This window comes from Aspergillus melleus (genome assembly GCF_016097325.1).
Source record: "Aspergillus melleus strain CBS 546.65 chromosome Unknown contig3, whole genome shotgun sequence".
Lineage (NCBI taxonomy): Eukaryota > Fungi > Ascomycota > Eurotiomycetes > Eurotiales > Aspergillaceae > Aspergillus > Aspergillus melleus.
In genome coordinates this window covers 3,946,016-3,970,678 of record NW_025763372.1, presented here as the reverse complement: position 1 = coordinate 3,970,678, position 24,663 = coordinate 3,946,016, and the positions used below count along the sequence as shown (strand labels likewise).

The window sequence follows — 24,663 nt, the reverse complement described above, 5'->3', positions numbered from 1 at the left end:
TCAAATGGTATAACTGACGTCTAGCAGCTTCTTACGTCCCCGCTTCCTGATTCAATCACTGTCAAAGCTACGCTCCTGGAAACTCTTCGATCTCGCGATCTCGAAACGATCAAGAATGGTTTACTGCACTGGAAAACTTTTTACTACCCGGTCAGTCCTATCGGTCATTGTGTAGCGCTATATGCCTTCGAAAACAATCAATCAGGACCCCGGCAGCGCTACACAAATCCGACTGCAGACGAGTGCTGCCGCTGTCGATGCAAGTTTTACCAGGTACGTAAGCTACCCCTCATGGAGATACTGTGTTGGAATTTACTAAGAGTTTCAATCATCAGATATTCAATAAGACTTCAACTTCGTCCCGCTCTGTTCTAAACATCTGAACAGCTTGCAACTAAATGCCGCACAATCAACTAGGTTGATACCGTGCCTTGCTCGAATCCGTCCTATAATATGCATGTCACGCAAGGATACTCGGGAAAGCGGCTTTCGCTTGCGTGGCTCCGACTGTTGACCGCAGGTGGAGGCCTCCAGAGGGCTACCACACGGAAGGACGTCGGCTTCAGTGTTGTCATAGAAGACGGGATGTTGCGTATGGCCCTGGCTGTGTGGGCTAACCGATCGAGGATTGCTATCCAGCCTTATAGACTGTGCATCGGAGTTCTGGATGATAAACGAATATGTCGCATAGAACGGCGGGTGGGTCAGGATATGGACAATTTGTTTCCAAAACAACTAAACTGTCCTCTAGATACATGGGCTGCAAGCTAGAGGGGGACTTTCTGAAAGCGTTCAATTCTTGTTGGATAAAGGAGGTCAAACTCATCATGGGCAACCTTTACACTACGCTGCCATGCGAACCAGAGGTAACGGCTTTGAGGTGCTACGATCTATCTACAGCCAAGACCCGAGCTACAGCAGGTTGCAAATCAACAAGTTGTTAGATGAAGAATCGCCGAATTATTGTATGAATGAACGAAGTGGTCTAGGTACTCCCTTACACTACGCGGCCATGAGCGGCTCGGCAAGGATGATAAAGTTCCTGTTGGATAAGGGCTCGAATCATGATTATCTTGACCCTTACTACTGCACTGTGATGGGCTATGCTATCCGCAATGGGTACCTTGAGAATCAGCAAATCTTGAATACTGGAGGAGACTTGGATACAGAGTTCAAATAGTATACTAGGTGCAAACGATATACCTAACTATATCGTTTTGAATGATCGTTGTAGCTAGGAGGTATTTGGTTGTATTAAGTGTTTTCTGGGTTCTCGTAGTATTTATGTAGATTTTGCTCCTATGGTATCTGTTCCAGACATCTGCACGTGAGCATATACCTGCCTATTCTTATTCTATAGCTAGATTTTAACAAGTCTGCGTATTTGCAGCTTATGATTCTTATATAACCAGATATTGTTTAATAGATAAATAGATTGTATAAGATAATTGTATCTCTGCTCACAGCTATTATATATATATTTAATCTTTATATACGGTCGTGAGCCACAGGCCAAGTTTGTATAAATAAAATATATTGATCTTCCCTGATATCCAATTGACTGCCTGAGGCCGAACCACCGCGACCCCACCTGAAATCCACCCCTCTTCTCTTCTCCATCCACCTTCAGCTATTCCTCAAATATCTACCTCATCCCCTCCCTGATTTTAAGATCCCTTTGAACAAACTCCACAAGAATAATACATAATGGCCCCCCTGAACGAATTCCTCTGCATCATCCCCGATAAACCCGGGACCTTGGCAAAACGCCTAGAAGTTCGCCCGTGAGTATCCAGTTCTTTGCAGCGTAACTTGGAATGGACATCTTGAGAGGATTATCAACTGATCAAAATGATGCTTTATGGTGTGTAGACAACATCTCGAGGGTATTCAACCACTGGTTAAGGCCGGTCAGGCTGTTTTGGGTGGTATGTTTATCTATCTTTACTTTTCTTCTCTCTCCATAACGGATGTCTTTAATGTTATTGATTTTTGTTTTGATTTTACCTTGTCATGTATACTTTATGTTTCTCTTCCCTGCACCTTCTTATCCTCTTCTTTTTATTTACTACCAACCTGATTTTCTACCTACCTACACCCTCGAGACGAAATCAAAGTTAAACCCAGCTAATACATGATAACCCACCCACCTACCCACCTACCCACCCCACCCCAACCCAACATTACTCACTTAAGAAACAAGAAACAAGACCCAAGGGGACAAAAAAACTAAAAGACTGACAACCCAAAAAAGGAGCAATGTTCGACTCCCACCCCACAGAAGGCAAACCGCCTTCCTTCAAAGGCAGCGCGATCATGTACCTAGCCGAGAGCAAGGAGGCGGCGATCGAGTTGATTAAAAAGGATATCTATACCGTCTCGGGCGTGTGGGATGTTGAGAATGCGCAGGTCATTCCGGTATGTTTTTTTTTTTTTTTCTCTCTCTTCATTTTTTTTCTTCTTTCTTATGGGGTTTGGTTTCGTTCGGTTCTTTTGGGTTGGTCGGTTGGTGTGTCTTTTCTTCTTTTCGGGGATGTGGGGGTTTGCTTGGTTTTTGGTTTATGTTTGTTATTCGAGGAGATGGAGAATGCGATGGAGTTCAGAGAATGAAGCTAATGCTTGATATTATAGTTCAAATCCGCCGTTAGGGTTGGGCTGTGAGGATCTAGATTCTGTGGGGATATATCTAGATAGTATACATATAGGTATACTATAGTATACTCTTGCCATGCATGCAATGCCATTCTCGCCCTGTCTATAGTTTCGCCTTTGGCGTCAACATCGTCTCTGCTACTTTGCGTCGTTGGATCTTGCCCGTGGCGGTCTTCGGGAGCTGCGCTACTATCCAGACCTGTAATGCGGGTTAGCTTCAGGGGGTTGCTCATAGTTTCTCTCTCGTGTCTGAAGACGGGGAAATTGCATTGAATAGACTGACCTTCTTCGGAGTCTTGAATTTGGCCAATTTACTAGTCACCCAAGCCTTCAGCTCCTCTTCTGTCGCCGAATCGCGACCCTTCAGCACCACGGCCGCCCCGATATCTTCTCCGTAGTGCCCCTCATCCGGAATGGCGAAACACACGGCCTCCGCCACTTGGGGATGATGCAGGAGAGTGTTGTCCAGCTCGATAGGACTGATCTTCTCACCGCCCTTGTTGATGAGTTCTTTGATACGCCCCGTGATGATCACGTAGCCGTCTGCATCCTGCTTCCCTTGGTCACCAGTGCGGAAGAAGCCGTCCTTCGTGAAGGACGATTGGTTGGCCGTCGGGTTGTTCAGGTAACCCTTGGTCACGTTTTCGCCGCGCACGCAAATCTCGGCCTCGCTGCCCTGTGGCACCTCTTTGCCGGCTTGGTCGAGGATCTTGATCTCCACACCCTGCCCGATCCCAACGCTGCCGGGTTGCCGCTTGCCCGGGGGAAGCGGGTTGCTGGTCATCTGGTGGGCGGCTTCGGTCATGGCGTACGCTTCCAGGACCGGGGCGTTGAACGTCCGTTCTAGATCCTGGAACGTCTTCGGGGACAGCGGAGAGGAGCATGAGCGGATGAAGCGGATCTGAGGGATGGGGTTGGGCAAGGGGGTCTTGAGGAGGACTTGGTGGATAGTGGGCACGGCCGAGTACCAGTTGGCCTGGTACTTGACAAAGTCCGACCAGAAGTGCGACGCGGAGAACTTTTCCGGCACAACCACCGATCCTCCGGCGTATAGAGGTGCCAAGAAGGCCGCCAAGAGACCGTGGACGTGGAACAGCGGCATCACCAAGTAGGTGCGATCTTGCGGGGTCAGTTGGTATGTATCTCGAATGTTTCCTGCATCGTAATTAGTTGAGCTGAACAAGAACGGTACGGTGATAGGCTCGAGGGAAGCCACGGACTCATCGTGGTAGTGAGATTCTTATGGGTGAGTGGAACCTGTGTCGATCAGCATCATCCTGGAAGTAGTGAAACGGACTGCACGGAGGAAACATACGGCCTTGGGCCTGCCAGTCGTTCCACTGGTATGCAACACAAGAGCAACGTCATCGGGCTGCGCATCATGGACCCCAACGCCTCGATTGCCAGCCAGCTTCCCCTGCTCCTTGACATCCAGAACGATATCCGAGCCATCCCAGTAACACTCGGCGATGGCCGCATTGTATTTCCTCGCCGCCCGAACGGCCGGACCATTCTGCACAAACGACCCCTGGGGAATCAGCACCAGGGTCGAGCTGAGATCGTCGATGTAGAACTCAAACTCGTCCTGCTTATAGGCGGGGTTGAGCGGAGCGGCAATGGCGCGCTGCCATGACGCCGCTAGGAAGGCGACGATGAACTCGTAAGAGTTGACGAGAGCCAGTGACACCGCACCGCCGTGGGTAACACCCAGGCTAGCCAGCTTGGCCTGGAAATTGGCGACATGGGCATGCAGCTGAGAGTAGGAAATCGACAGGGGGGCGGGGGTCTTGGGAACCAGGATGGCGACGTCGTTGCTGTCGGACGAGAACGACCGAGCCAAAGTAGTGGCGACTGTCATTATGGAGACCGGGGATGTCTGTCTTGGCTAACAGGGATCAACGATGAAGAATAAGCAGCAGTAGTAGCAGAAGCAGAAATAAAGTGAAGTAAATATGGTATATTGGATTTAAGTGGTAGAAACTACATGTCAGTAGGAGGAAAGAAGAGATTCAGAGTCAGGCTACCAGATTGTTGGTTTGACACCGACTCCCTTATTTAATCATTATTCATTTGCCCCAGGGACAGCGGTGACTCCGGACTCCTCCGCGGAGTGCAGAGCCAGGGGGACTGAGCTTCCGTCTTTCCACGAGCGAATGCACGTAATTAAGGAAGGACGGAGCGAATCCACTTGGCGCCGTTGGCAGTGGAGTCCCCCGGTGGCTGAGTCAGCGGACAACGGCAAACCAGGCAAACCGGACAAACAGCACAAACCCAGCGTTCGTTGCCAGCCCCAATCCATCTTGACTGCCGATAACCACGAAGTAGATCGCATCTCCATTGTCGTCCATGCAGCCATGACGTCCGACTCTACCCCCTCAAAACCAGGGGGCATGCTATCTCTATATGCTAACCTCCTGGATCCCTCCGCCGACTCTGCGTCTCCCGGTACGATCTCACGGGCTCCCGTGGTCTTCAAGCAAGCTGCCGAGGGCGAAGTGCCGACGGATGAATCGACGGCCAAAAAGCAACAGCAGTTGAACTCTGGTATATACTATTTCTCCCTTACATGACAGCCTTCCCTTCGCAACGTTGATTTGCTCACTGGTATTCGTTCTCGACCGATATCAGCCTCTCTCCGATTCCAACCGACAAAACGACCACAACTCTCCGCGCAGAAACCTAAAGCGAAACCGAATCTGCCCAAGACCTCACAGCCCCCCGCTGCGAACGCCCCGGTCAAGACGTCTCTTGCAGACTGGGCCGCGACCGAGGATGACGATGTGAATGGATTCTATGCCGGTCCGAAGCGACAGCGCGGTGGGCGCAAAAAGCGCAAGAAGAACCGAGATACCCAGGAGATGATGCAGAACTGGGACGATATTTACGATCCGTCACGCCCCAATAACTATGAAGGATACAAGCACAGCGATGAGCAGATATCCGAGGTCCGGGAGTGGAAGGATCGCCTCTATGCACATCGCATGGCGCGATCGCGGAGTCGGGATTCGCTGAGTGACGATGATTATGAGAGACCGATGAACCGTGCGCTTATACTAATTATGCTCCGCTCCTGGGAGAGAGAGAGAATGTGTCGAAGGCTGATAATGTATAGGACAATTCGCCCCTCCGAGTAACTTTGCGCCTCCCCCGAATCTCAACGATCATCCGCCTGCACCACCGCTCGAACGCCGCGTCTCCGATCATTCCGTCCCCCCTCCACCTGCAGAACCAGCTGCTCACGTGCCGGATGATCCCACAGGAGAGGAAGCCTACCTGCGACGGCTGCAGATGTCCGCCGGCCCTCAGACAACGGCGGAACCAGCTCCTCCTCGGGCCCTGGACGCGCTACAACCGGCCTCAGCGACGATATCCCGTGCTCCGGTCCGATACAGCCTACCTCCCCCTCCGGAGGACATTCCTGCTTCGGAGGCTGAGCTCGAGGAAGTATTTGCGAAGGAGCAACCGGCAGAAGACGAAACGGAAGGGGACGGTCAGCGATCGCTACGGCCTGGACAACAAGGATTCGCCGAACGACTCCTGGCCAAATACGGCTGGACAAAGGGCTCTGGATTGGGCGCATCAGGCTCCGGGATTGTCAATCCGTTGCAAGTCAAGGTCGAAAAGCAGAAGAAACGACCGGATTCGGAGGGCGGTGGCTTTGCTACACCTGCTGGCAGGGGCAAGATCATCGGCGGCGCGAGGAAGAAAGAAGACGAGGGCAAGTTTGGGCCCATGAGCGAGGTCATCATTATGAAAGGCATGCTGGATGGCATGGACCTTGAGGCCGAGCTGGAGGGTAACCAGGAGGGCGGCTTGATGCAGGAAATCGGCGAAGAATGCTCAGAGAAGGTGAGATGCTTTTACCCAGTCCTTTCACGCAGTGTTTCTTGGATCTAACCTGCCTCAGTACGGCAATGTGGAACGAGTCTACATCTCTCGCAGCTCGGGTCCTCCCGTGCCGGTGTTTGTCAAATTCACCAACCAGCTATCGGCTTTACGAGTAAGTCATTAGACATTGTAGTGATATTGTGTTTCTGTTACTGACAAATGGGTTGGTCAGGCTGTGAATGCTCTAGAAGGACGAATATTCAACGGCAATGCCATCACCGTTCGGTTTTTCGACTCGCAGAAATTCGAGCAGGGCATCTATGAATGACCGACCATAGCATAGAAGTGGATATCATGGAACTGATCATTGGAATCAATGGCATTGTTTCATCACAGTTTTGGCCAAATGACTCCAACAAATTTCGTCAAGGTTCATCGCTTTCTCCCAAATATTTTTGCCCCTCCCAGAAAAGCAAGAAAGAAGAAAGTCCAGGCAGTCCAGTCTATCCCAACCATCAAAAAGTGATTTCGTTGAAGAGATCCATCTCTTCGTCCACAGCACGATTTGTACAGCGGAGGACTGATGCATCACTCTTGGTCGGGGAGCTGGTTGGGCTTCTTTCGTGCATGCTTGTAGTTGTGGAAGATCGCCCGTCTGTCATGTCTGCCATCAGGGCAAACAGCTTCGTCTTTTGAGACCTGTGAATCTTGCACTCGCGACACAGGCCGATCATGGGAATTTCCCACATTCTGAGTTCAGGACAGCTATAGCCCGTGCGGAGGATACTCTGACATGCAATGCGCGAATTATAGCATCGAGTTGTGTGGGAACAAATGGCATGATACCAGATAATTGCATGGCACATTGCAGCAAATCTCCGATCGTGCTGTACCGCTCTACATGAACTAGGAGGTGGAACGGTAATTATGATTATGGACGTAGAACAAAGCTTTGGTAGGATAAGGGAAATTCCATGAAAAGTATGGGAGATGGGACATGTATGACATGGACGGCTCTCTGGGCTTTTATATTAGGGCGATGCGATCGCCTCAGTCTACTTGTTCAAAGGTAGGGCAACGGGCTCCCAAAGATGCCCAACACCCACAAGGAAGCCCTGTCCTGGGATTCGCCCTGTTGTTGTCCACGAGTCTTTATTTGATAGATTGCCGCATCATCGGAGGTGTGGTTCATATTGATTCCTTTGTGGCATCGCACAAAGACATGGGGACAGCAAACAAAGGGAGGCAGGGTACTTTCCCCACGTACAATAAGTTGTTCATAGTTCATAGTTCATAGTTACTAACACTCTCCGTGACTGTGGATAGTCTGTTCATAACTGCAGGTGACCGGGGGCTGATCAGGTGACTGGCCCACCCGTGATTGGCCGTGGCGCATCCAACCCGCTGTACATCCGGGCAGCCTTTCAATTCCTCCTCCAACTTCTCTTGTGTCGTCACAGTTTGCTTGCGCTTTTCCTTCTCTTGCATTCACTAGATAGTATTCTTTCCTTGGTTGTCCTCTTCTTCATATTTTCTCATTGCCACTTATCTTTCCCTCTCAAATCTTCCATCCCCTTCGATTGTCGCACTACTGTACCTTCTAAGACCTTACTTCCATCTTCCTTCCCTCTTAAGGTCTCGAAACCCCTCGTCGCGAAGGAAAGCTAAGAAGCCACCGAAAATGTCGCTCTGTCAAAACCGCCTGACTGAGGAGAGGTACGTAGCAGCTTCGCGCCATAGCCCGTCGCATCATCTCCAATTTCCGGCCTGGTTACAGGCGCTAATCGCGAACTTTGACCCCGCACAGGAAGCAATGGCGCCGTGATCATCCTTTCGGCTTCTATGCGAAACCCAACCGCAACGCCCAGGGTGTCCTGGACCTGAAGAAATGGGAGTGTGGAATCCCGGGAAAGAAAGATACGATCTGGGAGGGTGGAATGTTCAAGCTGGACGTCATTTTCCCCGACGGTGAGTTCTTGCCTGGTCTGAGGTGGCGATGTGTTTGGGAGCAGAGACTAATCCGGCGCTTTCTCCGTACAGAGTATCCCACCAAACCTCCGAAATGTACGTCTTGCTGAGTCCCTGGTCATGACCTGCAAAACCCAAGCAAAACCAAAACCCCGCCTTCATCTTCATCTACTTTGCGCCTGTCTAGGAGAAAGAAGCTGACCATGTCCATCTGCGCTGTCGCAATTAGGCAAATTCAACCCTCCGCTTTTCCACCCTAACGTCTATCCCTCCGGCACTGTCTGTCTTTCGATCCTCAACGAGGAAGAGGCCTGGAGACCCGCCATAACGATTAAGCAAATTCTGATCGGTATCCAAGAGCTCCTGAACGATCCCAACCCCGAATCGCCGGCGCAGGCCGAAGCCTACAACATGTTCAGACGGGACCGGGCGGCCTATGAAAGCAAAGTGAAGCAGATCGTGAAGGAGAACCCAGGGCATTAAGAGAAGGAGCGGGGACTGCAGATTAATGGACATGCGCTAATTTTCCTTTTTCCTTTTCTGTTCCATGATATCCTCTCCTATGTCCTTGTCGTTTTTCCTCCATCATCATCATCTTCTTCATCTTCTGTTAGATGTCACGTTGCATTTTACTCTTTCCTTACTACTCTTGTGTCGACATCGGTCGAATCTCGGACTGATGTCGGGGACCTGCGAGCGGTGATTCTTGGGAGGATTGCGCGCAAGACAACTCACTTATGGGGTACTGCCGTCATTGGGAATCAGTCAAGCTGCATATCGCATTTCGTGGCGATGGAACATCTTTTTTATTTCTTTTCTTCTAGCGAGCAAGGAGTTTATAATGAACTAAAATGGGCGGACGAGCAAGGCGTCGAAGACTATGATCTTTTTTGGTTCCATTAGGGCTCTTTCTTTTCCTTGGGTTCGTTCACAAATTGGCCGTAGTAGACTACATTGCGTGCCGGAGTGGCGTAGAGGACTGACGACCAATTGTAACTGATGATTTACAAGCAATTGAGCAAAGTCATCGCAAAGCATGGACAGATTCACTGCTGAAGGCTTCCCAGTGGGGACTTGCCGGGAGCGGTTATCTTATCGGTGAGTCAGTCGAAAGATTTGTGGCCGAAATCGCCCCTCGATTCCCGCCCCGCCGAACAATTTAAACCAGAATTTCCCTCGCTGGCTCCCTCCCCCATACTTAGTTAATTCCAACCTTCTTTTGCCCCCCCTTCCATTCCTCTCCCGCGGATCTTTGCTGTCTACTTCTGTGCTTCTGTGCAGTCAATTGCTTGTAGCCAGCATGTGTGGTATCTTCGCGTGTCACCGGTATGTTTCACTTCACTTCTTCCTCTTTGTCCAGGCTCGGTCAACCCCCGCGAAATTCCGGGGCAGAGGAGGGTCGCCTCTAGTATAGTGTCATTTCGAGCTGACCATCATCCGCGACAGTCATCCTGATGTGCAAAAATTCAAGCCTACGGCCCTGCGCATGGCCAAGGCGTAAGTCTTCCCCTGTTTCCTTGCCACGTCGCATATTTCGTGTACTGACTGTCTGTTCTTTTCAGTTTGCGCCATCGCGGTCCCGACTGGAGTGAGTCATACCGGTGCTCGGTATTCCGGAGCCGTTGCATGTTAACCGAACGACAATAGGTGGAAACTTCATCTCCGAGAGCCCTCAGGGAACCAGTCAGTTTGTCCCGAAGGAAACAAGCTTGCTCGGTTTAGCTAATTGAGATTGCAGTCCTTGCCCATGAGCGTCTGAGTATCGTTGGTGTCGGTACGTACTATGCCAAGAGACCCGCTGCCGAGTTTGCTCGTTTAACACACCCTTTGCCACATAGACTCCGGCGCCCAGCCCCTGGTCAACGACGATGGCTCCCTCGCCCTGGCCGTCAACGGCGAGATCTATAACCACCGTATCTTGAGAAAGCAGCTCAAGACCCAATATACCTTCAAGACCCACTCGGATTGCGAAGTGATCATCCCTCTGGTATGTGCGATGGAGGTTGTGAGGCGCAGGTGGAGAAATGCAGAACAAAAAGCTGATGAGCTCTAGTATATGGAACATGGCCTCGATGCCCCCAAGCACCTGGACGGCATGTTCTCCTGGGTTCTTTATGACAAGAAGGAGGACCGCGTCATCGCCGCGCGCGACCCCATCGGTATCACCAGCTTCTACATCGGCTGGTCTTCTGAGACTCCCGGTGCCGTCTTCTTCGGCTCCGAGCTGAAGTCGTTGCACCCCGTTTGCGACAAGATCGAGGCTTTCCCTCCTGGTCACGTCTATGACTCCAAGACCGGCACCATGAAGCGGTATTTCGAGCCCAGCTGGTGGGACGCCGAGAAGATCCCTTCCACCCCTGTCGACTATAAGGTCATCCGTGATTCCTTGGAGAAGTCCGTGCGGAAGCGTCTGATGGCTGAGGTTCCCTACGGTGTGCTGCTGTCCGGTGGTCTGGATTCCAGCCTGGTTGCCTCGATTGCCCAGCGTGAAAACCTGCGCTCGCAAGAAGCCGCCAAGAAGGCGCTCGCGAACCAGACGGGCGACTCGGAACTGGTTGGTATTGACGACAGCAACGAATTGTCCAGCGTCACTACGTTCCAGCAATTGCACTCTTTCTCCATCGGTCTTCCCGGTGCCCCCGACACGGAAGCGGCCCTCGAGGTTGCTAAGTTCCTCGGAACGAAGCACCACGCCTTCACCTTCACCATTGAGGACGGTCTCAACGCTCTGTCGGATGTCATCTACCACCTGGAGACGTATGATGTTACCACCATCCGTGCCTCCACTCCCATGTATCTGCTCAGCCGGAAGATCAAGGCCATGGGTGTCAAGATGGTTCTGAGCGGAGAGGGTAGCGACGAGATCTTCGGTGGCTACCTTTACTTCCACGCTGCTCCCAACCGTGAGGAGTTCCACAAGGAAACCGTCCGGAGAGTCAAGAACCTGCACTTGGCGGACTGCCTGCGCGCGAACAAGTCCACCTCCGCTTGGGGTCTGGAGGCCCGTGTGCCCTTCTTGGACAAGGAGTTCCTCGAGGTTACCATGGGTACGGATGCCAAGGACAAGATGATCACCGGAGACCGCATCGAAAAGTACATCCTGCGCAAGGCCTTCGACACCACCGATGAGCCGGACAACAAGCCCTACCTGCCCGAGAAGATCCTCTGGCGCCAGAAGGAGCAGTTCAGCGACGGCGTGGGCTACAGCTGGATCGACGGTCTCAAGGACCAGGCCGAGCAGCAGGTGACCGATGAGATGATGAAGAACCCCAAGCCCGAGTGGGGTAACGACATTCCCGACACCAAGGAAGCGTATGTTGCCGATCTGAACCGGACCACGCTAGTAACGAGAGCGGACTTGACTGACTTCAAATAGGTACTGGTACCGCACGATGTTCGACGAGCATTTCCCGCCCTACTGTGCCGGCACAGTCGAACGTTGGGTTCCCAAGTGGTCGAAGCAGACCGATCCCAGTGGAAGGTAAGTGCTCAAGAGCACGGTTCTAACTCCTGTCCCTTTCTTCGTCTGTAGTTGCTGACTGTTGCGTCTCCAGAGCCATTTCCACCCACAACGCCAAGTACGACGATGCCGAGTAAACTGTATGAACGTTGGGATACATCCTGTTTGGGGTTTGGATTTTTGGCATAGAAGCATGCATAGATTCGTTACTACCCGAGAGCCTAATTTGGGGGGCCTAAAAAAGCGTTATGTTATCGGGATAGATGCGGATGAGATCCATCTGGTCTCCCGAGAAATCAAAATAATCAATTTCCCTTATTTCCATGAGGTCATCCAGGGGATAAGAAAACCCCTTCCAAAGTAGGTTTATGAACCTTGGCCATGATTAGCGGCCCTCGTAAACTAGTAAGCTGAATTTGAGTTCTTTGGTGGTGATGATCATGGGCCGGGTTGGCGAGGAATCCATGGATACCGGAGAGAACCACCTGCGGTTCTGGTCTGCCAGGTCAGGCTGTGCAGTATACACCGTACAGGTGGAAGTGGAACGGCGGTCAAAGCGAGAGACTTGGAAAGGAGAATAGCACGAGTATGGAGAAAGACAACAAACCGCTGGTCAATGCCAAAGGCTGCCCCAGTGCACGGCTGAGTCAGACTGCTGGCCCCAGGCATCGACGTCACGGGACTTTGCGGCTTTTGCCGGCGGCTGGGCGGCAGCCAATCAGAGCGGCAACCAGTTCCCGTGGGTTTCCCCATTGTTTGGCGACTCAACCTCATCTTTCCCCCATCGCTTTTCTCTCCTTCCCTTCCCTCTTTTCCCTCCTCCATCATCCTTCCTGTTTCCATTCTCAATTCGACGTCATCCCCCTAACGTCCCTCCCTCTTTTCAAAATGTCTGCTCCTGCTGCTTTCTCCGACATCGCCAAGGCGGCCAATGATGTATGCCCTGCTGAAATCCCAGTCCTCTTGCGTGCTGTCGACCTTGGCTGAGGACAGCTCCTCGGGAAGGGATTTTCGTGCTAACAATCGACGCAACAGCTCCTTAACAAGGATTTCTACCACACCAGCGCTGGTATGCATCTTCTCGCCCGCTCTCGCTCGCCATTGCGATTGAGATTTTCAGCTTTTAAGTGCCTTTCAACTGACGGAATCCCAATTTAGCCAGCCTCGAGGTTAAGTCCAAGGCCCCCAATGGCGTCACCTTCAACGTCAAGGGCAAGTCCGCCCACGAGGGTCCCATTGCCGGCACTGTAAGTCCAGCCTGGTCATCCAACCAACCAGATGCAATACAGAACCGTCTCTAACAGATCTCTCTGCGAATAGCTTGAGGCCAAATACGTCGACAAGCCTACCGGTAAACGCCCCCTACGACGCAGACCACCCGACCCCAATTGCACACCGCTGCGCGAGCCTAAACCCATGGAACTCATGTTCTCGTGTGGTCATGTCTTGTCCAAGCGGTTCCTATTCTTTTTCACCTCAAGGATAAGTGATCATGCAGTCAGGCTAATATTCCGTCCCCGCTCAGGCCTTACCCTCACCCAGGCTTGGACTACCGCCAACGCCCTCGACACCAAGCTCGAGCTGGACAACAACATCGCCAAGGGCCTGAAGGCTGAGATCCTGACCCAGTACCAGCCCGCCAAGCAGTCCAAGGGCGCCAAGCTCAACCTCCACTTCAAGCAGCCCAACCTGCACGCCCGTGCTTTCTTCGACCTGCTCAACGGCCCCTCCGCCAACTTCGACGCTGTCCTGGGCCACGAGGGCTTCCTCGTCGGTGCTGAGGGTGGCTATGACGTCCAGAAGGCCGCCATCACCAAGTACTCCGCTGCCGTTGGCTACAGCGTTCCCCAGTACACCGCTGCCATCACCGCCGGCAACAACCTGACCGTCTTCGCCGCCAGCTACTACCACCGCGTCAACGCTCAGGTCGAGGCCGGTGCCAAGGCTACCTGGGACTCCAAGGTCGGCAACTCCGTCGGCCTTGAGGTTGCCAGCAAGTACCGCCTGGACCCCTCTTCCTTCGCTAAGGTAAGTGATTTTCTCGCTCCATCGGCAAGCTGCCCCCCGGGATTAGGCTAATCGCATGCGATGAACAGGCCAAGATCAACGACCGTGGTATTGCCGCTCTGGCCTACAACGTTCTCCTCCGCCCCGGTGTCACCCTCGGCCTCGGTGCCTCCTTCGATACCCAGAACCTCAACCAGGCTGCCCACAAGGTTGGCGGCAGCTTCACCTTCGAGGCTTAAATGTGCCCAAATACCATTGGCGCCCCCTTCACTCCTGAGGCCTTTCGTGTAGCCCGTGGGTCGCAGATTTTGAAACATACATAATAGCTAGATATGCCGTCACGTTTGCGCTCTGGTTGGTCCTGACGAGAGGAAACTTTCTGGAGAGAGTGGGTCGTTATTGAATGTCATTTCTATTTAATCATGTATCGTAGTTGTGGACGATAATTGTATATCAATCAAGTCTAAATTTCCTTTGTTGCTAGAGGGACAGCCTATATGACTATACTTGAGAAATCTAAATGTGGATTATATATAATCTATGTACAGTGAACAAACATCATGTGCCGTGAATGAGGCATGCCGAGAAGACCTACTCATCTTTCCGACGTGCAGCGGCGTTGCGTGCCTTCTTTTCGTCCCCGGATGATCGAGTGATTCCCGCCACGCCAGCCGATACCACCAGCATGCCACAGACGATGATGAACCGCATCACAAAGTCCCCCGAGGTGCCGATCTGCTGCTCATTCAACGCAGAGTCCATTTCGCGGGACCGACGCTGCTGCCGCCGAGTATCCTCCGCCGTCTGCGTGCGGTAGTGACCACGGGCATTGAAATGGTACACGGGATTCCGATCAATAAACGACGTGGGATCGTCTTCATGCACACGACCACCTCCTCCTGGCGCCCCAGCCCCAAACCCAGCTCCCGCTCCCGCTCCCGCCCCGGCCCCCGGCGGCGGTTTCCGATTCCCGTAGCCCCCATGCGCATAGAAACTCGGCGGCGGGCCACGGAAGGGACCGCGACGTTTACTCAGGCCACTGGCGGGTCGGGACCCGGCGTACGATCCGCCCGTGTTATGGAGGTTGGCGCCGTAGCTGCTGTGACTGCCCATGGGGTGTTGACCGGGGTGGGCGGTGCTGTGTGTCGAGGAGGACATGTGCTGGGCTAGGATGCCGTGGTCGCGATCGTAGGTGGCGCGTTTCGTGTGGTTGCCGAGCACATTGTAGGCGGAGGAGATGCGGGCGAAGCGTTCGGAGGCGGTGGGATCGTCGCGGTTGCGATCGGGGTGGTGGCGGAGGGAGAGGGAGTAGAATTGTCTGGTAGGGAGTAGGGGTTAGAATTGACAAAAGCTAGGATTTCATTTTTCTTTTCCTATGTTTCGCTTGCAATTGGGATTGGATTGCTATCCATGGGGGAAGTGAAGGAGAATGGTTGGGTGTGAAAGTAGAGTGGTGTAGTGGAGGAATAGTGGGAGATCAGATAAGATACAGCTAGCTGTAGGTATGTATGCTTCTTCGACGATGATCACTTGGAGATCCAAATTTGGGCAGGTCAAGTACAAAAAGCTGGGAGGATTAAGGCGCTCACTTCTTGATCTCCGAGGCCGATGCTGTCACCGGTACTCCGAGAATGTCATAGTAATTGGGTTCTCGGTGGGCATAGCGAAAGGAGGCGGTGGTAGAAAAGGTGGCTGCGAGCTTGGGGAGAGGCGAATGGCGACAACTACTGCGAGGGGCAATCCGTAGTCGAGGGACGGTCGTCACGCGGGGAAAGGGCATGCCGGAGATGAGAGGGGTTCACATTGAAGAATTGAGAGAAGGAAAGGAAGAATAGAGGGGGGAGAGACAGGGAGAGGAAGATAGAGAGCGAGAGCAAGAGCGAAAGCGGAGGAGAGACTGAGGCAAGAAGGCAACGAGGCACGAGGGAGTGGAATTCCGCTGATCGGCCCTGCGTCATCGCTGCCTTAGAATCGAGGATCGCGTCACCCGGCTCAGGAAGGGGAAGGGGAGTGTTCGGTGGGGTCAATTATGATCACGGCAGACGAGATGTGTAGACTCCAGAAAATCCGAGATGTAGAATGGAATCGGTCACTAGATGCCCATTAAACGGGTGCAATCAAAATGTCGAGAAGTATAGACAGTCGGACTCTTGATTAAGTCAGTCTTGGCGCCTGAAATCCCGATTCTTCCTTCGGCTTTCCCCTCATTTTTTCTTTCTTCCGCTCCCTCAACGTCTGCCCACACCCAACCACTCCACAACCATGGCTGCTCAGGCTAGCGAGAAGCTGCAGAAGCTTGACCGTAAGTGGCTATGCGGCTCCCTCTTTTCCCCCACCCGTTCGATTCTGAACATTTTTCAATTGATAAGATTCCTATAGTGAACGGTCAGAGCGGCGACGCAAAGGCCGACGCTCCCGCCGCCGGTCAAGCTGAAGCCGGAGAGGCGGACGATGATTCCGATGACGAGGCTGATGATGGAACACCTGCTGCCGAAGGCGCTGCCAACGGAGGTATGTTTGTCGGACGCTCCCCCGATCGATTCTTCCCCTCCCCCGCTATGTGCTGATTCCGGTTCTTTATCCGCCACCCAGCTGCCAAGAAAAAGAAGAAGCGCAAGAGCAAGAAGAAGAAGAAGGGTGGTGCCAAGGTCCAGAGCTCGCCTCCGCGGGTCCCCGTCGCCAACCTATTCCCTAACAACCAATTCCCCGAGGGCGAGATTGTCGAGTACAAGAACGAAAATTCTTACCGAACTACCAACGAGGAGAAGCGCTACCTCGACCGCATGAACAATGATTTCCTGCAGGAATACCGCCAGGGAGCTGAGGTGCACCGTCAGGTCCGCCAGTATGCGCAGAAGAACATCAAACCAGGCCAGACTTTGACGGAGATTGCGGAGGGCATTGAGGACTCCGTGCGTGCTTTGACCGGCCACCAGGGTCTTGAGGAAGGTGACAACCTCAAGGGTGGTATGGGTTTCCCTTGCGGTTTGAGCATCAACCACTGCGCTGCCCATTACACCCCCAACGCGGGCAACAAGATGGTGTTGCAGCAGGGTGATGTGATGAAGGTTGACTTCGGCGCCCACCTGAACGGCCGCATTGTCGACAGTGCCTTTACCGTTGCCTTTGACCCGGTGTATGACCCCCTTTTGGAAGCCGTCAAGGATGCCACCAACACTGGAATTCGCGTATGACCATCCCGGACGCCCTTGCATCTTGTTCTTCCAGGGACTCTGCAAACTAACGACTCGATATAGGAGGCGGGTATTGACGTCCGTATGAGCGATATTGGTGCCGCCATCCAGGAGGCCATGGAAAGCTACGAGGTGGAACTCAACGGCACCATGCATCCTGTGAAATGTATCAGGAACCTCAACGGTCATAACATTGACCAGCACATTATTCACGGTGGCAAGAGCGTCCCCATCGTGAAGGGCGGAGACCAGACCAAGATGGAGGAAGGCGAGGTGTTTGCCATCGAAACCTTCGGTAGTACCGGAAAGGGTTACGTGAGAGAAGATGTAAGTTGGAAGAACCTGGTGTCCATTGGATTTCGAGAGAGACTAACACAGTTTGTTCCAGATGGAAACCTCTCATTATGCTTTGGACCCCAACGCGCAGCCCGTGCCGCTGCGTCTGTCCTCGGCCAAGAATTTGTTGAATGTGATCAACAAGAACTTCGGCACCCTGCCTTTCTGCCGCCGGTATCTCGATCGACTGGGCCAGGACAAGTACCTCCTCGGGGTAAGTTGAGACTGAGGATTGATGCATATGCGACCGACTAACGATGTCTTTCAGTTGAACAACCTGGTGTCATCCGGCATTGTCCAGGACTACCCGCCCTTGTGTGATATCAAGGGCTCATACACAGCCCAATATGAACATGTAAGGCCTCGGTTCTTCCTTGCTTGACCCTCATAGTGTGGACTAACCCATCGATGCAGACCATTGTCCTTCGACCCAACGTTAAGGAAGTGATCAGTCGTGGAGACGATTACTGAGTAGGCCTTCATTGGATGAAGAGGACCTGGATGGATATACTCAATGAAGCGAGATGTTTATGAACGAACTGTCTATAGTATAAATTTCCCAAAAGCAAATGCCACATCAAGTATCTACAGAAACAACAGAAAAGAACACTTTGAACACTGCCCTGAAACTGCCCTGAAATCGGCCCATCCGTGGCGACGGGTAGCCCCACGTGGAAAGCGTGACTCCGGAAGGCTCACGTTGCGGCGATTAATCAGAGCACTCTCGGATCACTCCACCCTCTTCCGCTTTCTCGGCCTTCTCTCGCTCTCCCTTTTCCATTTCACCTCCCGTCGATGGCGTAGATTCTCCTCATCCTCTCAATCTCGCCGTTCCCCCTATCCTCCCATTTTACCATGCCCTCCGTCGTCGCTACGGCGCCCACACCGCAACTCCGCGTGTCCGCCGCAAAGAAGGGCTCCGCTGCCGATGAGAAGCCCTCTCCCCGAGTCCCTCCCCCCGAGACGTCCGCTGTCGATGATCATTTCTTTTGGACGTATACGGAAGAACCGCATCGGTCTAGACGTCAGGCCATCATAAAAGCCCACCCCGAGGTACATACTGCCGTCCAATGGATTCCGATAGCTAGCCTTTCTAACCGGCCTTCCCTTCTACACAGGTAACCAAGCTCTGCGGACCCGAACCGCTGACCAAGTATGTGGTACTGGGCGTCGTCTCACTGCAGATCTGCTGCGCATATCTGCTTCGTGATACGTCTATCCTGTCCTGGAAATTCCTCGCGACGGCGTATATAATTGGTGCGACGGCGAACCAGAACCTGTTCCTGGCTATCCATGAGATCTCTCACAACCTGGCCTTCCGATCTCCTTTGGCCAACCGCCTGCTAGCCATTTTTGCCAATCTACCAATTGGAGTGCCTTACAGTGCTGCGTTCCGGGTGAGTGATGGCTTGCAATCTAGAAGGACCTGAAGGGTTCGTGCTAATGTAGACTCTCCGTCCGATAGCCCTACCATCTCACTCACCACAAGTCCCTCGGCGTCACTGGCCTGGATACCGATCTTCCCACGGCCGTGGAGGCTTTCCTCCTCGATTCTCTCCTGGGCAAAGCCTTCTTCTGCACCTTCCAGATCCTCTTCTACGCCCTCCGTCCCATGTTCGTCTACAGCCCTCCGTTCACCATCATCCACCTCGTGAACTTGTTCGTGCAACTATCCTTCGACTTCGCCCTCACCAAGCTCTGCGGCGGTTCTCTGCAGCCATTCTATTACTTGATCGCCAGTTCCTTCCTCGCCGGCTCGCTGCACCCCTGCGCCGGGCACTTCATCGCGGAGCACTACTTCTTCTCTCAGGTGCAACACGGCACCGAGTCCATTGAGTACCAGAAACAGAACAAGAAGCAAGACCCCCACCCTCTCGACTCGTTGCCACCCCCGGAGACTTACTCCTACTACGGCCCCCTGAACATCTTCACCTACAACGTCGGCCTGCACAACGAGCACCACGATTTCCCCGCCATCCCCTGGACGAAGCTGTATGCGCTGCACCGCATGGCCGCGGAATTCTACGAGCCGCTGCCCTGCCACCACAGCTGGGTGTGGGTGATCTGGACCTTCATCCTGGACAAGAACGTTGGCATGTGGTGTCGCGTGAAGCGGGCTCAGGGCGGTCGAGTCGTCGGCGGAGGCGGTACCCAAAGTGGTCGTGGTGGTGAGGGCATATCTGCCGCGTCGGCTGGTCCGGACGAGTCAGGGGATGGGTGGAAGGAGAGCGAGCTTCAGAGTTGAACGTACTCGTAATTAATCTCCTGCCTCGCCTCTTCTTCGCCATCTGTTACAATATATGATATGGTCTGTTACCTTGGTGCCCGGGGTCTTGTTGATATGAATATGGGCAATGAATGTATCAAAATATACTAGAATGATTTGATGTACTGTACTTCTGACAATTTTCTTGCGCGCTGAACTCATAGATTTCTCTTGAAAATATACTACCCTGACACAGACAGACAAGAAATAGAAAATGCACGCAAACAACATAAAATACAAGCTAATAGCATCATACAAATAGTAGAAACCGACAGGGAAGTACACACGCACACACATACATAAATAAATAAATAGAACATTCACTAGCGTCATCATAAGTGACCGGCGTGTCCGGGTTGACGCAGGCAGACATTCGTCTCATTAATTTACTCGCTGTTGGGAAGCAAAAACACAAAAGAAACAGAACACATCGAAGGGGGGGGGGGGAGGTTTATGGGAAAAAACAAAGCCATGGCAAGTCGAAGCGTAAAGACAAGATGGATGGATGAGAACAGAACCCTTGGACCTGAATCCAACCAACACAGATCTCATATCCCCTGTGCAGCACTGCAGACACACTGTGGCATACTGATTACCTGTCGGACGACAACGGCATGAGAATACAGACAGAGCGTCTGAGAAGTTCTGGAGGAATTTGGGTGTTTTTTGGTAATCGTATTTATGGAAGTGGACTCGCTACTCCCACTTGGGTCATCTCGTAATAAGGCGAAAAGGGAGGAAAGAAAAAAGGAAATGAGAAGCCACAACGAGAGGAAAGTGAATATGAGCTGGGCACATAGACAGTAAATAGAAAAAGAAGCGATCAAGACATAACTCGATGCTGATGCTAGCATGTAACGAAGATAAAAGGAAACACTTTAGAAGGGAATACAGTTGGTCTGTAGAGTAAAATGGGTACTAGGCAATAGAGGAAATTTGCAGAAGTGAATTGGAAAACAAGAATGAAAAGGGAAAAAAAAGGGGGTGAGGAAGCGATCGGTGGCTAGAACAAAAAGTAGGCAATCAGGAAACTTAGCAGACACAAGCCCGCAACCACCTGCACCGGCACACCCGCCTCGACGGGCTGGGATTGCTGTTGCAAAGCTGGCGCGGTGGACTTCTCGGTCTCGCCGGGGATCTTCCTCTGCCGGAGCCCCTGGTCCGCGAGCCTGTCCTTAAGTCTCTGGATCTGAGAGTTGGCATCGGCAAGTTGCGATTTCAGGTCGGTGCTAGACGGAGAAGTGGCCATTTTCGAAGACGTGGCAGGAGACTCAGTCTGTGGACTAAGGAGTTCGCGCTTGGGCTTGTCGCTAAAGTCCGGCGGTGGGATAGGTGACGTGTCGTTGGCGGCTTTGCTGGTCAAGCCCACAGCGGGTGTCTCGTAAGTAGCGTTAGGGGAAGTGTAGGCGGGGGGTTCGTCTTCGGGGACACTCTGTAGCATATGGTCAATCATTTATCCATATACAGATTGGGCACGTTGCGTGGGACGGGGAAACGTACGGTTCCATTGGCTTCAGCCCCTTGCTCGGCAGGTTCAGCGTCCTCCACAGGCAACCAGTTCACACGGATCTTGCGCTCTTGGATCGCCGATTTAGAGGCTTTCTCGAACTATGCATTAGTTAGAATGGCACGTGTGCGAGATCCAATAGTTCGGGGATATTGGCGTACAATGGAGGTGACATTCGAGAATTCCATCTCACGGGTAACTGCGACGGTCTGGACCAGGAACTTGTCCTTGCACTTGGCATCGTTGGCAGGCTCATCCTTCATAGCCTGCAGAAGGACTGAATAGAAGTGTTAACAAGATTGTCACCGGGAAAAGATATGACATTTGCCAAAGAGCAACCCACCCTGGACCTCCACATTCTTTCCAGGCTCAATGCGGCCGGAGTTCGGTCGAACACAGTAGCTAGGGGGTGATTAGTTGTCATCCAACAATCGGAACGGAGGGAGTTAATCGGTGCGTACTGCTTCGGTGCGGTGGTTTTGACCTATTTCCAGAGCCCATGATTAGTATGCGATCAATGTTTTGAGGGGGTTGGGCCATCCATACCTTGAACACAACGGGTTCGGCGTTCTCGTTATTCAGGTGTAGGACCTGGCAGACTTCACGGTTGAAGGGCCCTGTGTCTGATCAGTCCGAGTGTTCCAGGCGATAGGGAGGCCATGATTCTCGGGCAGAACTCACGCTGGAAGCCCAGCTCAGGCGGGTCGAGGATGATAGACATTGCGAAGGCGAAGGCGAAGGCGAAGGCAGCAGCGCGAAAGGGTCAGGGATGCGCGGACAAACAAAGTGGCCAGAGAAGACCAGTTAATCCAAGGGTTGAGGACAGAGGGGAGCGCGCTGTGGGGAACAATTTAAGCGGGCGAAGGGCGGCCAGACTAGAGTGGATAATGGGAGGGATATTAACACGGCCGACCAGCTTATTATTAGAAAGACGTAGGGGAATCGTGATTATTGAGAGTCGTTTGGCCGTCTTGCGATTTCAGGTGTCGAAGGTGTCGACGCTGGCTGACTCAGCAGTCACAGGGCCGCCGGTCAGGTGATGTCATCACGAGGATTCCCTTTTCCTTTTTGGCTGCTTCGTCTTCACTTCTCTTTCTCACTCACTATTCTCAGGACCGTAAAGAGACACGTCTTTCACTCTGTCTTCAGTCTCGACATTCCTGTTCAATGTCTCAAATTTATCCCACCCGCTCAAAGTGACCCAGATCAAATCTCCCCTTTCGGAGTATTGTTCCTCGGGATCCACCGGTGCACATCCTCGGAACCTTTTCTAAGAGACTCCTGAACCAAAGACTCGGGGCACTAAACAGTACATGTGATGGGGATCTTGCATCAGCTGGAGTCGCTTCTCAACGGCTAATTTGGTTTGGTGAGATAAGCGCCAGTCCCTTAGCCTAAATGATAGCTTCATAGACCCAGACCACCCACTCGAACTATTCCTCACTGAACATGAACAACCGTTCCACGTGGTTGATAATTAACAGTAGTTGTTTCAATGCTATTAGGATTACTCAATCAGCTACTCAGATAGTGGGGGATGGTCTCTTCAAATGACTATCTACAAGCGATGAGATCTTGGTATTCGGAGCCCTTGGAATATGACCTAATGCGACCAATCGAAGAGGACGTTGGGGACTTCTTCCTTGTAATTGCTGGCTGGCTATGCTCTTAAGATTCAAAGTAATGCTTCAGGACTATTACCATCCGCAAAGCAATCTGGCGTCTTTCGTAGAAAGAAGTACCACTACTTCATACTTCTCCGTAGATTCAGCGCAGTGCGGGTCCTCCCGCTCGTTCCATCGTTGCTAGCGGTACGTCACCTGCGAGCTCACCTGTTCGAATCTCTTCACCTCTACTATTTCTACCTCGACCGATCACCCTTGCCTCTTTTTTGTACCTTCACATTATCCCCTTAAACTGAAACACTTTGTTTTTACAGTTACCTTTGCATTTTTTGGACAAAGCACTCGCTTGATATATTACCCCGCACCCCAAAGCGTCACGTCTCGATCGCATTCTTTCACCTTCCATCTACCGACATCATCGAGTGCAGTGCAAAATGGGCTCCTCCGATCTAGACCAGCTCATTGAGATGGGCTTTGACAAGGAGAGGGCAGAGATGGCCGTGGCCAAGAGTGGTGGTTGTACGTACTTCCCGATCAGCGTTTGCTACAGTGACTTGGCTCGTATGAGTAACCCTCACTAACCCTGAACCACCCCCAATAGTGCAAGGTGCGCTCGAATGGCTCGAACAAAACCAAGACAAATCAATCGAAGAGATCAAAGCGACTGCAGCCAACGATGATGCCGGGGAGGAGGGTCCCCCGTTGCAGCCTGGCGAAGAAGCGAGAAGTCTGGTTTGCAATGAATGTGGCAAGAAGTTCCGAAGCCATGCACAGGCCGAATTCCACGCCTCCAAGACCCAGCACGTCGACTTCGAGGAATCCACGGAAGAACTGGCACCGTTGACCGAGGAGGAAAAGAAGGCAAAATTGGAAGCGCTTCGGGCGAAGTTGGCAGAGAAGCGGGCTGGACAGTCTGAACAAGACAAGGCCGACAAGAAGAGAAACGAGGTAAGCGGATACGTGCAGGCAAACTTCTCCCAGGCGATGACAGCCACTCACACATCCTTTTCTACCACAGGAAATCCGACGAAAGAGCAACAAGGAATCACAGGACGCCAAGGAGGAGCTCCAGAGAAAGCAGCAAATGAAGGAGGCGGCCAAAAAGAAGAAGGAGAAGCAGGATGACATCGAAGCCAAACGGCGCGTCAAGGCCAAGATTGAGGCGGACAAGGAAGAGCGGCGTTTGAAGGCCGAGCGGGAACGAGCAGAACGAGCTGGTGCGGCGCCTCCTGCTCAACCGGCAGCTGCTTCCTTGCCCACAAGCTCTGGCCCCGTGGCGTCCAAACCGGCTTCGGCGTACACGGAAACTCGTTTGCGATTCCAGACCTCTAAAGGAAACGTCATGAAGACCCTCCCGGTGGACACCACTCTATTCGAGGTTGCTTCGGCTTTGGAGCAGGAGGACGGTGTCCAGGTCCAGAGCTTCTTGCAGACATTCCCAAGGAAGGTTTTTGACCAGGAGTTCTTCGGAGAATCTCTTAAGGACCTTGGTCTCATTCCCAGCGCTAGTCTCGTAATCCAGTGATCTTAGCTGCGGTGGGCCTACATCACATCTAGCTGTAATGAAACATTTGCTATGATATTGACAAGTATAGAAGAGAGTTTAGACAGTTTGGATTGAGAAATAAATGAAATTTCCCTTGGAATAGCACCTGGCAAATGCTTGTTAAATGGGAGATGGCGGTTGTGACGACAGTGCACGTGATGTCGCGATAAGGCCGTGTCGCTATCGGCTCCTGCACGCGTCTGCCTCAACAGCTGCCTGCTTTCTCCTCCACTTCACCCATCTCTCCTATATAATTCCCTCCGAACACCATTGG

The 24,663-nt window shown here is 52.4% G+C and overlaps 12 protein-coding genes across 14 annotated transcripts; 9 read left to right on the top strand and 3 right to left on the bottom strand.

Moving 5' to 3' along the window:
- Positions 1 to 2,259: 2,259 nt before the first annotated feature.
- Positions 2,260 to 2,661, top strand: LDX57_006470 (uncharacterized protein; the record flags this gene model as incomplete). The annotated part of the gene is made up of 2 exons (XM_046088178.1): positions 2,260 to 2,418; positions 2,632 to 2,661. The coding sequence occupies 2 exons, from the start codon at positions 2,260 to 2,262 to the stop codon at positions 2,659 to 2,661; spliced, it is 189 nt and encodes a 62-aa protein (XP_045944148.1).
- A 94-nt stretch (positions 2,662 to 2,755) lies between these two features.
- LDX57_006469 (acyl--CoA ligase) lies at positions 2,756 to 4,510 on the bottom strand (the record flags this gene model as incomplete). Its single annotated transcript, XM_046088177.1, has 4 exons — positions 2,756 to 2,851; positions 2,936 to 3,807; positions 3,873 to 3,909; positions 3,968 to 4,510. The coding sequence occupies 4 exons, from the start codon at positions 4,508 to 4,510 to the stop codon at positions 2,756 to 2,758; spliced, it is 1,548 nt and encodes a 515-aa protein (XP_045944147.1).
- A 295-nt stretch (positions 4,511 to 4,805) lies between these two features.
- Positions 4,806 to 7,882, top strand: LDX57_006468 (putative G-patch DNA repair protein (Drt111); the record flags this gene model as incomplete). Its single annotated transcript, XM_046088176.1, has 5 exons — positions 4,806 to 5,196; positions 5,281 to 5,694; positions 5,765 to 6,501; positions 6,560 to 6,652; positions 6,713 to 7,882. 5 exons carry the CDS (start codon positions 4,806 to 4,808, stop codon positions 6,806 to 6,808), a joined length of 1,731 nt encoding a protein of 576 aa, XP_045944146.1. The 3' UTR covers positions 6,809 to 7,882.
- hus5 (E2 SUMO-conjugating protein UBC9) lies at positions 7,883 to 9,352 on the top strand. Its single transcript, XM_046088175.1, has 4 exons — positions 7,883 to 8,196; positions 8,288 to 8,448; positions 8,521 to 8,544; positions 8,678 to 9,352. The coding sequence occupies exons 1-4, from the start codon at positions 8,162 to 8,164 to the stop codon at positions 8,929 to 8,931; spliced, it is 474 nt and encodes a 157-aa protein (XP_045944145.1). The 5' UTR covers positions 7,883 to 8,161; the 3' UTR covers positions 8,932 to 9,352.
- Positions 9,353 to 9,748: 396 nt separating this feature from the next.
- ASN1_2 (asparagine synthetase) lies at positions 9,749 to 10,501 on the top strand (the record flags this gene model as incomplete). The annotated part of the gene is made up of 6 exons (XM_046088174.1): positions 9,749 to 9,774; positions 9,895 to 9,945; positions 10,011 to 10,036; positions 10,096 to 10,131; positions 10,187 to 10,222; positions 10,287 to 10,501. The coding sequence occupies 6 exons, from the start codon at positions 9,749 to 9,751 to the stop codon at positions 10,499 to 10,501; spliced, it is 390 nt and encodes a 129-aa protein (XP_045944144.1).
- A 3-nt stretch (positions 10,502 to 10,504) lies between these two features.
- Positions 10,505 to 12,045, top strand: ASN1_1 (asparagine synthetase; the record flags this gene model as incomplete). Its single annotated transcript, XM_046088173.1, has 3 exons — positions 10,505 to 11,760; positions 11,825 to 11,929; positions 12,003 to 12,045. The coding sequence occupies 3 exons, from the start codon at positions 10,505 to 10,507 to the stop codon at positions 12,043 to 12,045; spliced, it is 1,404 nt and encodes a 467-aa protein (XP_045944143.1).
- Positions 12,046 to 12,689: 644 nt separating this feature from the next.
- POR1 (porin) lies at positions 12,690 to 14,420 on the top strand. Of its 3 annotated transcripts, XM_046088170.1 has the most exons (6): positions 12,690 to 12,844; positions 12,944 to 12,977; positions 13,067 to 13,155; positions 13,229 to 13,259; positions 13,434 to 13,936; positions 14,005 to 14,420. In XM_046088170.1, exons 1-6 carry the CDS (start codon positions 12,797 to 12,799, stop codon positions 14,152 to 14,154), a joined length of 855 nt encoding a protein of 284 aa, XP_045944140.1. In that variant the 5' UTR covers positions 12,690 to 12,796; the 3' UTR covers positions 14,155 to 14,420. The 3 variants fall into 3 exon arrangements, with proteins under 3 accessions (XP_045944140.1, XP_045944141.1, XP_045944142.1); XM_046088171.1 differs by having other exon boundaries at positions 13,229 to 13,936; XM_046088172.1 differs by having other exon boundaries at positions 12,690 to 13,936.
- On the top strand, positions 14,421 to 18,166 carry MAP2 (methionine aminopeptidase 2). The gene is made up of 7 exons (XM_046088168.1): positions 14,421 to 16,217; positions 16,295 to 16,426; positions 16,508 to 17,103; positions 17,173 to 17,436; positions 17,498 to 17,659; positions 17,714 to 17,800; positions 17,860 to 18,166. Exons 1-7 carry the CDS (start codon positions 16,178 to 16,180, stop codon positions 17,914 to 17,916), a joined length of 1,338 nt encoding a protein of 445 aa, XP_045944138.1. The 5' UTR covers positions 14,421 to 16,177; the 3' UTR covers positions 17,917 to 18,166.
- LDX57_006463 (DnaJ domain protein) lies at positions 14,507 to 15,695 on the bottom strand (the record flags this gene model as incomplete). Its single annotated transcript, XM_046088169.1, has 2 exons — positions 14,507 to 15,233; positions 15,505 to 15,695. The coding sequence occupies 2 exons, from the start codon at positions 15,693 to 15,695 to the stop codon at positions 14,507 to 14,509; spliced, it is 918 nt and encodes a 305-aa protein (XP_045944139.1).
- A 134-nt stretch (positions 18,167 to 18,300) lies between the features above and the next one.
- On the top strand, positions 18,301 to 19,690 carry DES1 (sphingolipid delta(4)-desaturase family protein; the record flags this gene model as incomplete). The annotated part of the gene is made up of 3 exons (XM_046088167.1): positions 18,301 to 18,498; positions 18,564 to 18,842; positions 18,911 to 19,690. The coding sequence occupies 3 exons, from the start codon at positions 18,301 to 18,303 to the stop codon at positions 19,688 to 19,690; spliced, it is 1,257 nt and encodes a 418-aa protein (XP_045944137.1).
- Positions 19,691 to 20,714: 1,024 nt separating this feature from the next.
- SCS2 (putative integral ER membrane protein Scs2) lies at positions 20,715 to 21,939 on the bottom strand (the record flags this gene model as incomplete). Its single annotated transcript, XM_046088166.1, has 7 exons — positions 20,715 to 21,143; positions 21,212 to 21,319; positions 21,380 to 21,495; positions 21,562 to 21,620; positions 21,680 to 21,702; positions 21,765 to 21,835; positions 21,900 to 21,939. The coding sequence occupies 7 exons, from the start codon at positions 21,937 to 21,939 to the stop codon at positions 20,715 to 20,717; spliced, it is 846 nt and encodes a 281-aa protein (XP_045944136.1).
- A 389-nt stretch (positions 21,940 to 22,328) lies between these two features.
- On the top strand, positions 22,329 to 24,490 carry LDX57_006459 (uncharacterized protein). Its single transcript, XM_046088165.1, has 3 exons — positions 22,329 to 23,362; positions 23,445 to 23,791; positions 23,862 to 24,490. Exons 1-3 carry the CDS (start codon positions 23,278 to 23,280, stop codon positions 24,366 to 24,368), a joined length of 939 nt encoding a protein of 312 aa, XP_045944135.1. The 5' UTR covers positions 22,329 to 23,277; the 3' UTR covers positions 24,369 to 24,490.
- Positions 24,491 to 24,663: the final 173 nt, after the last annotated feature.

Excerpts from the sequence above, each read along its gene's own strand:
- POR1 (XM_046088171.1), top strand. The coding sequence starts at position 12,797 with ATGTCTGCTCCTGCTGCTTTCTCCGACATCGCCAAGGCGGCCAATGAT. Across the intron at positions 12,845-12,943 it reads TCGCCAAGGCGGCCAATGAT|CTCCTTAACAAGGATTTCTA; the intron begins GTATGCCCTGCT and ends TCGACGCAACAG. Across the intron at positions 12,978-13,066 it reads TTTCTACCACACCAGCGCTG|CCAGCCTCGAGGTTAAGTCC; the intron begins GTATGCATCTTC and ends ATCCCAATTTAG.
- LDX57_006459 (XM_046088165.1), top strand. The coding sequence starts at position 23,278 with ATGGGCTCCTCCGATCTAGACCAGCTCATTGAGATGGGCTTTGACAAG. Across the intron at positions 23,363-23,444 it reads CGTGGCCAAGAGTGGTGGTT|TGCAAGGTGCGCTCGAATGG; the intron begins GTACGTACTTCC and ends CACCCCCAATAG. Across the intron at positions 23,792-23,861 it reads CCGACAAGAAGAGAAACGAG|GAAATCCGACGAAAGAGCAA; the intron begins GTAAGCGGATAC and ends TTTCTACCACAG.
- MAP2 (XM_046088168.1), top strand. The coding sequence starts at position 16,178 with ATGGCTGCTCAGGCTAGCGAGAAGCTGCAGAAGCTTGACC. Across the intron at positions 16,218-16,294 it reads GAAGCTGCAGAAGCTTGACC|TGAACGGTCAGAGCGGCGAC; the intron begins GTAAGTGGCTAT and ends AGATTCCTATAG. Across the intron at positions 17,104-17,172 it reads CCACCAACACTGGAATTCGC|GAGGCGGGTATTGACGTCCG; the intron begins GTATGACCATCC and ends GACTCGATATAG.
- hus5 (XM_046088175.1), top strand. The coding sequence starts at position 8,162 with ATGTCGCTCTGTCAAAACCGCCTGACTGAGGAGAG. Across the intron at positions 8,197-8,287 it reads AACCGCCTGACTGAGGAGAG|GAAGCAATGGCGCCGTGATC; the intron begins GTACGTAGCAGC and ends GACCCCGCACAG. Across the intron at positions 8,545-8,677 it reads TCCCACCAAACCTCCGAAAT|GCAAATTCAACCCTCCGCTT; the intron begins GTACGTCTTGCT and ends TGTCGCAATTAG.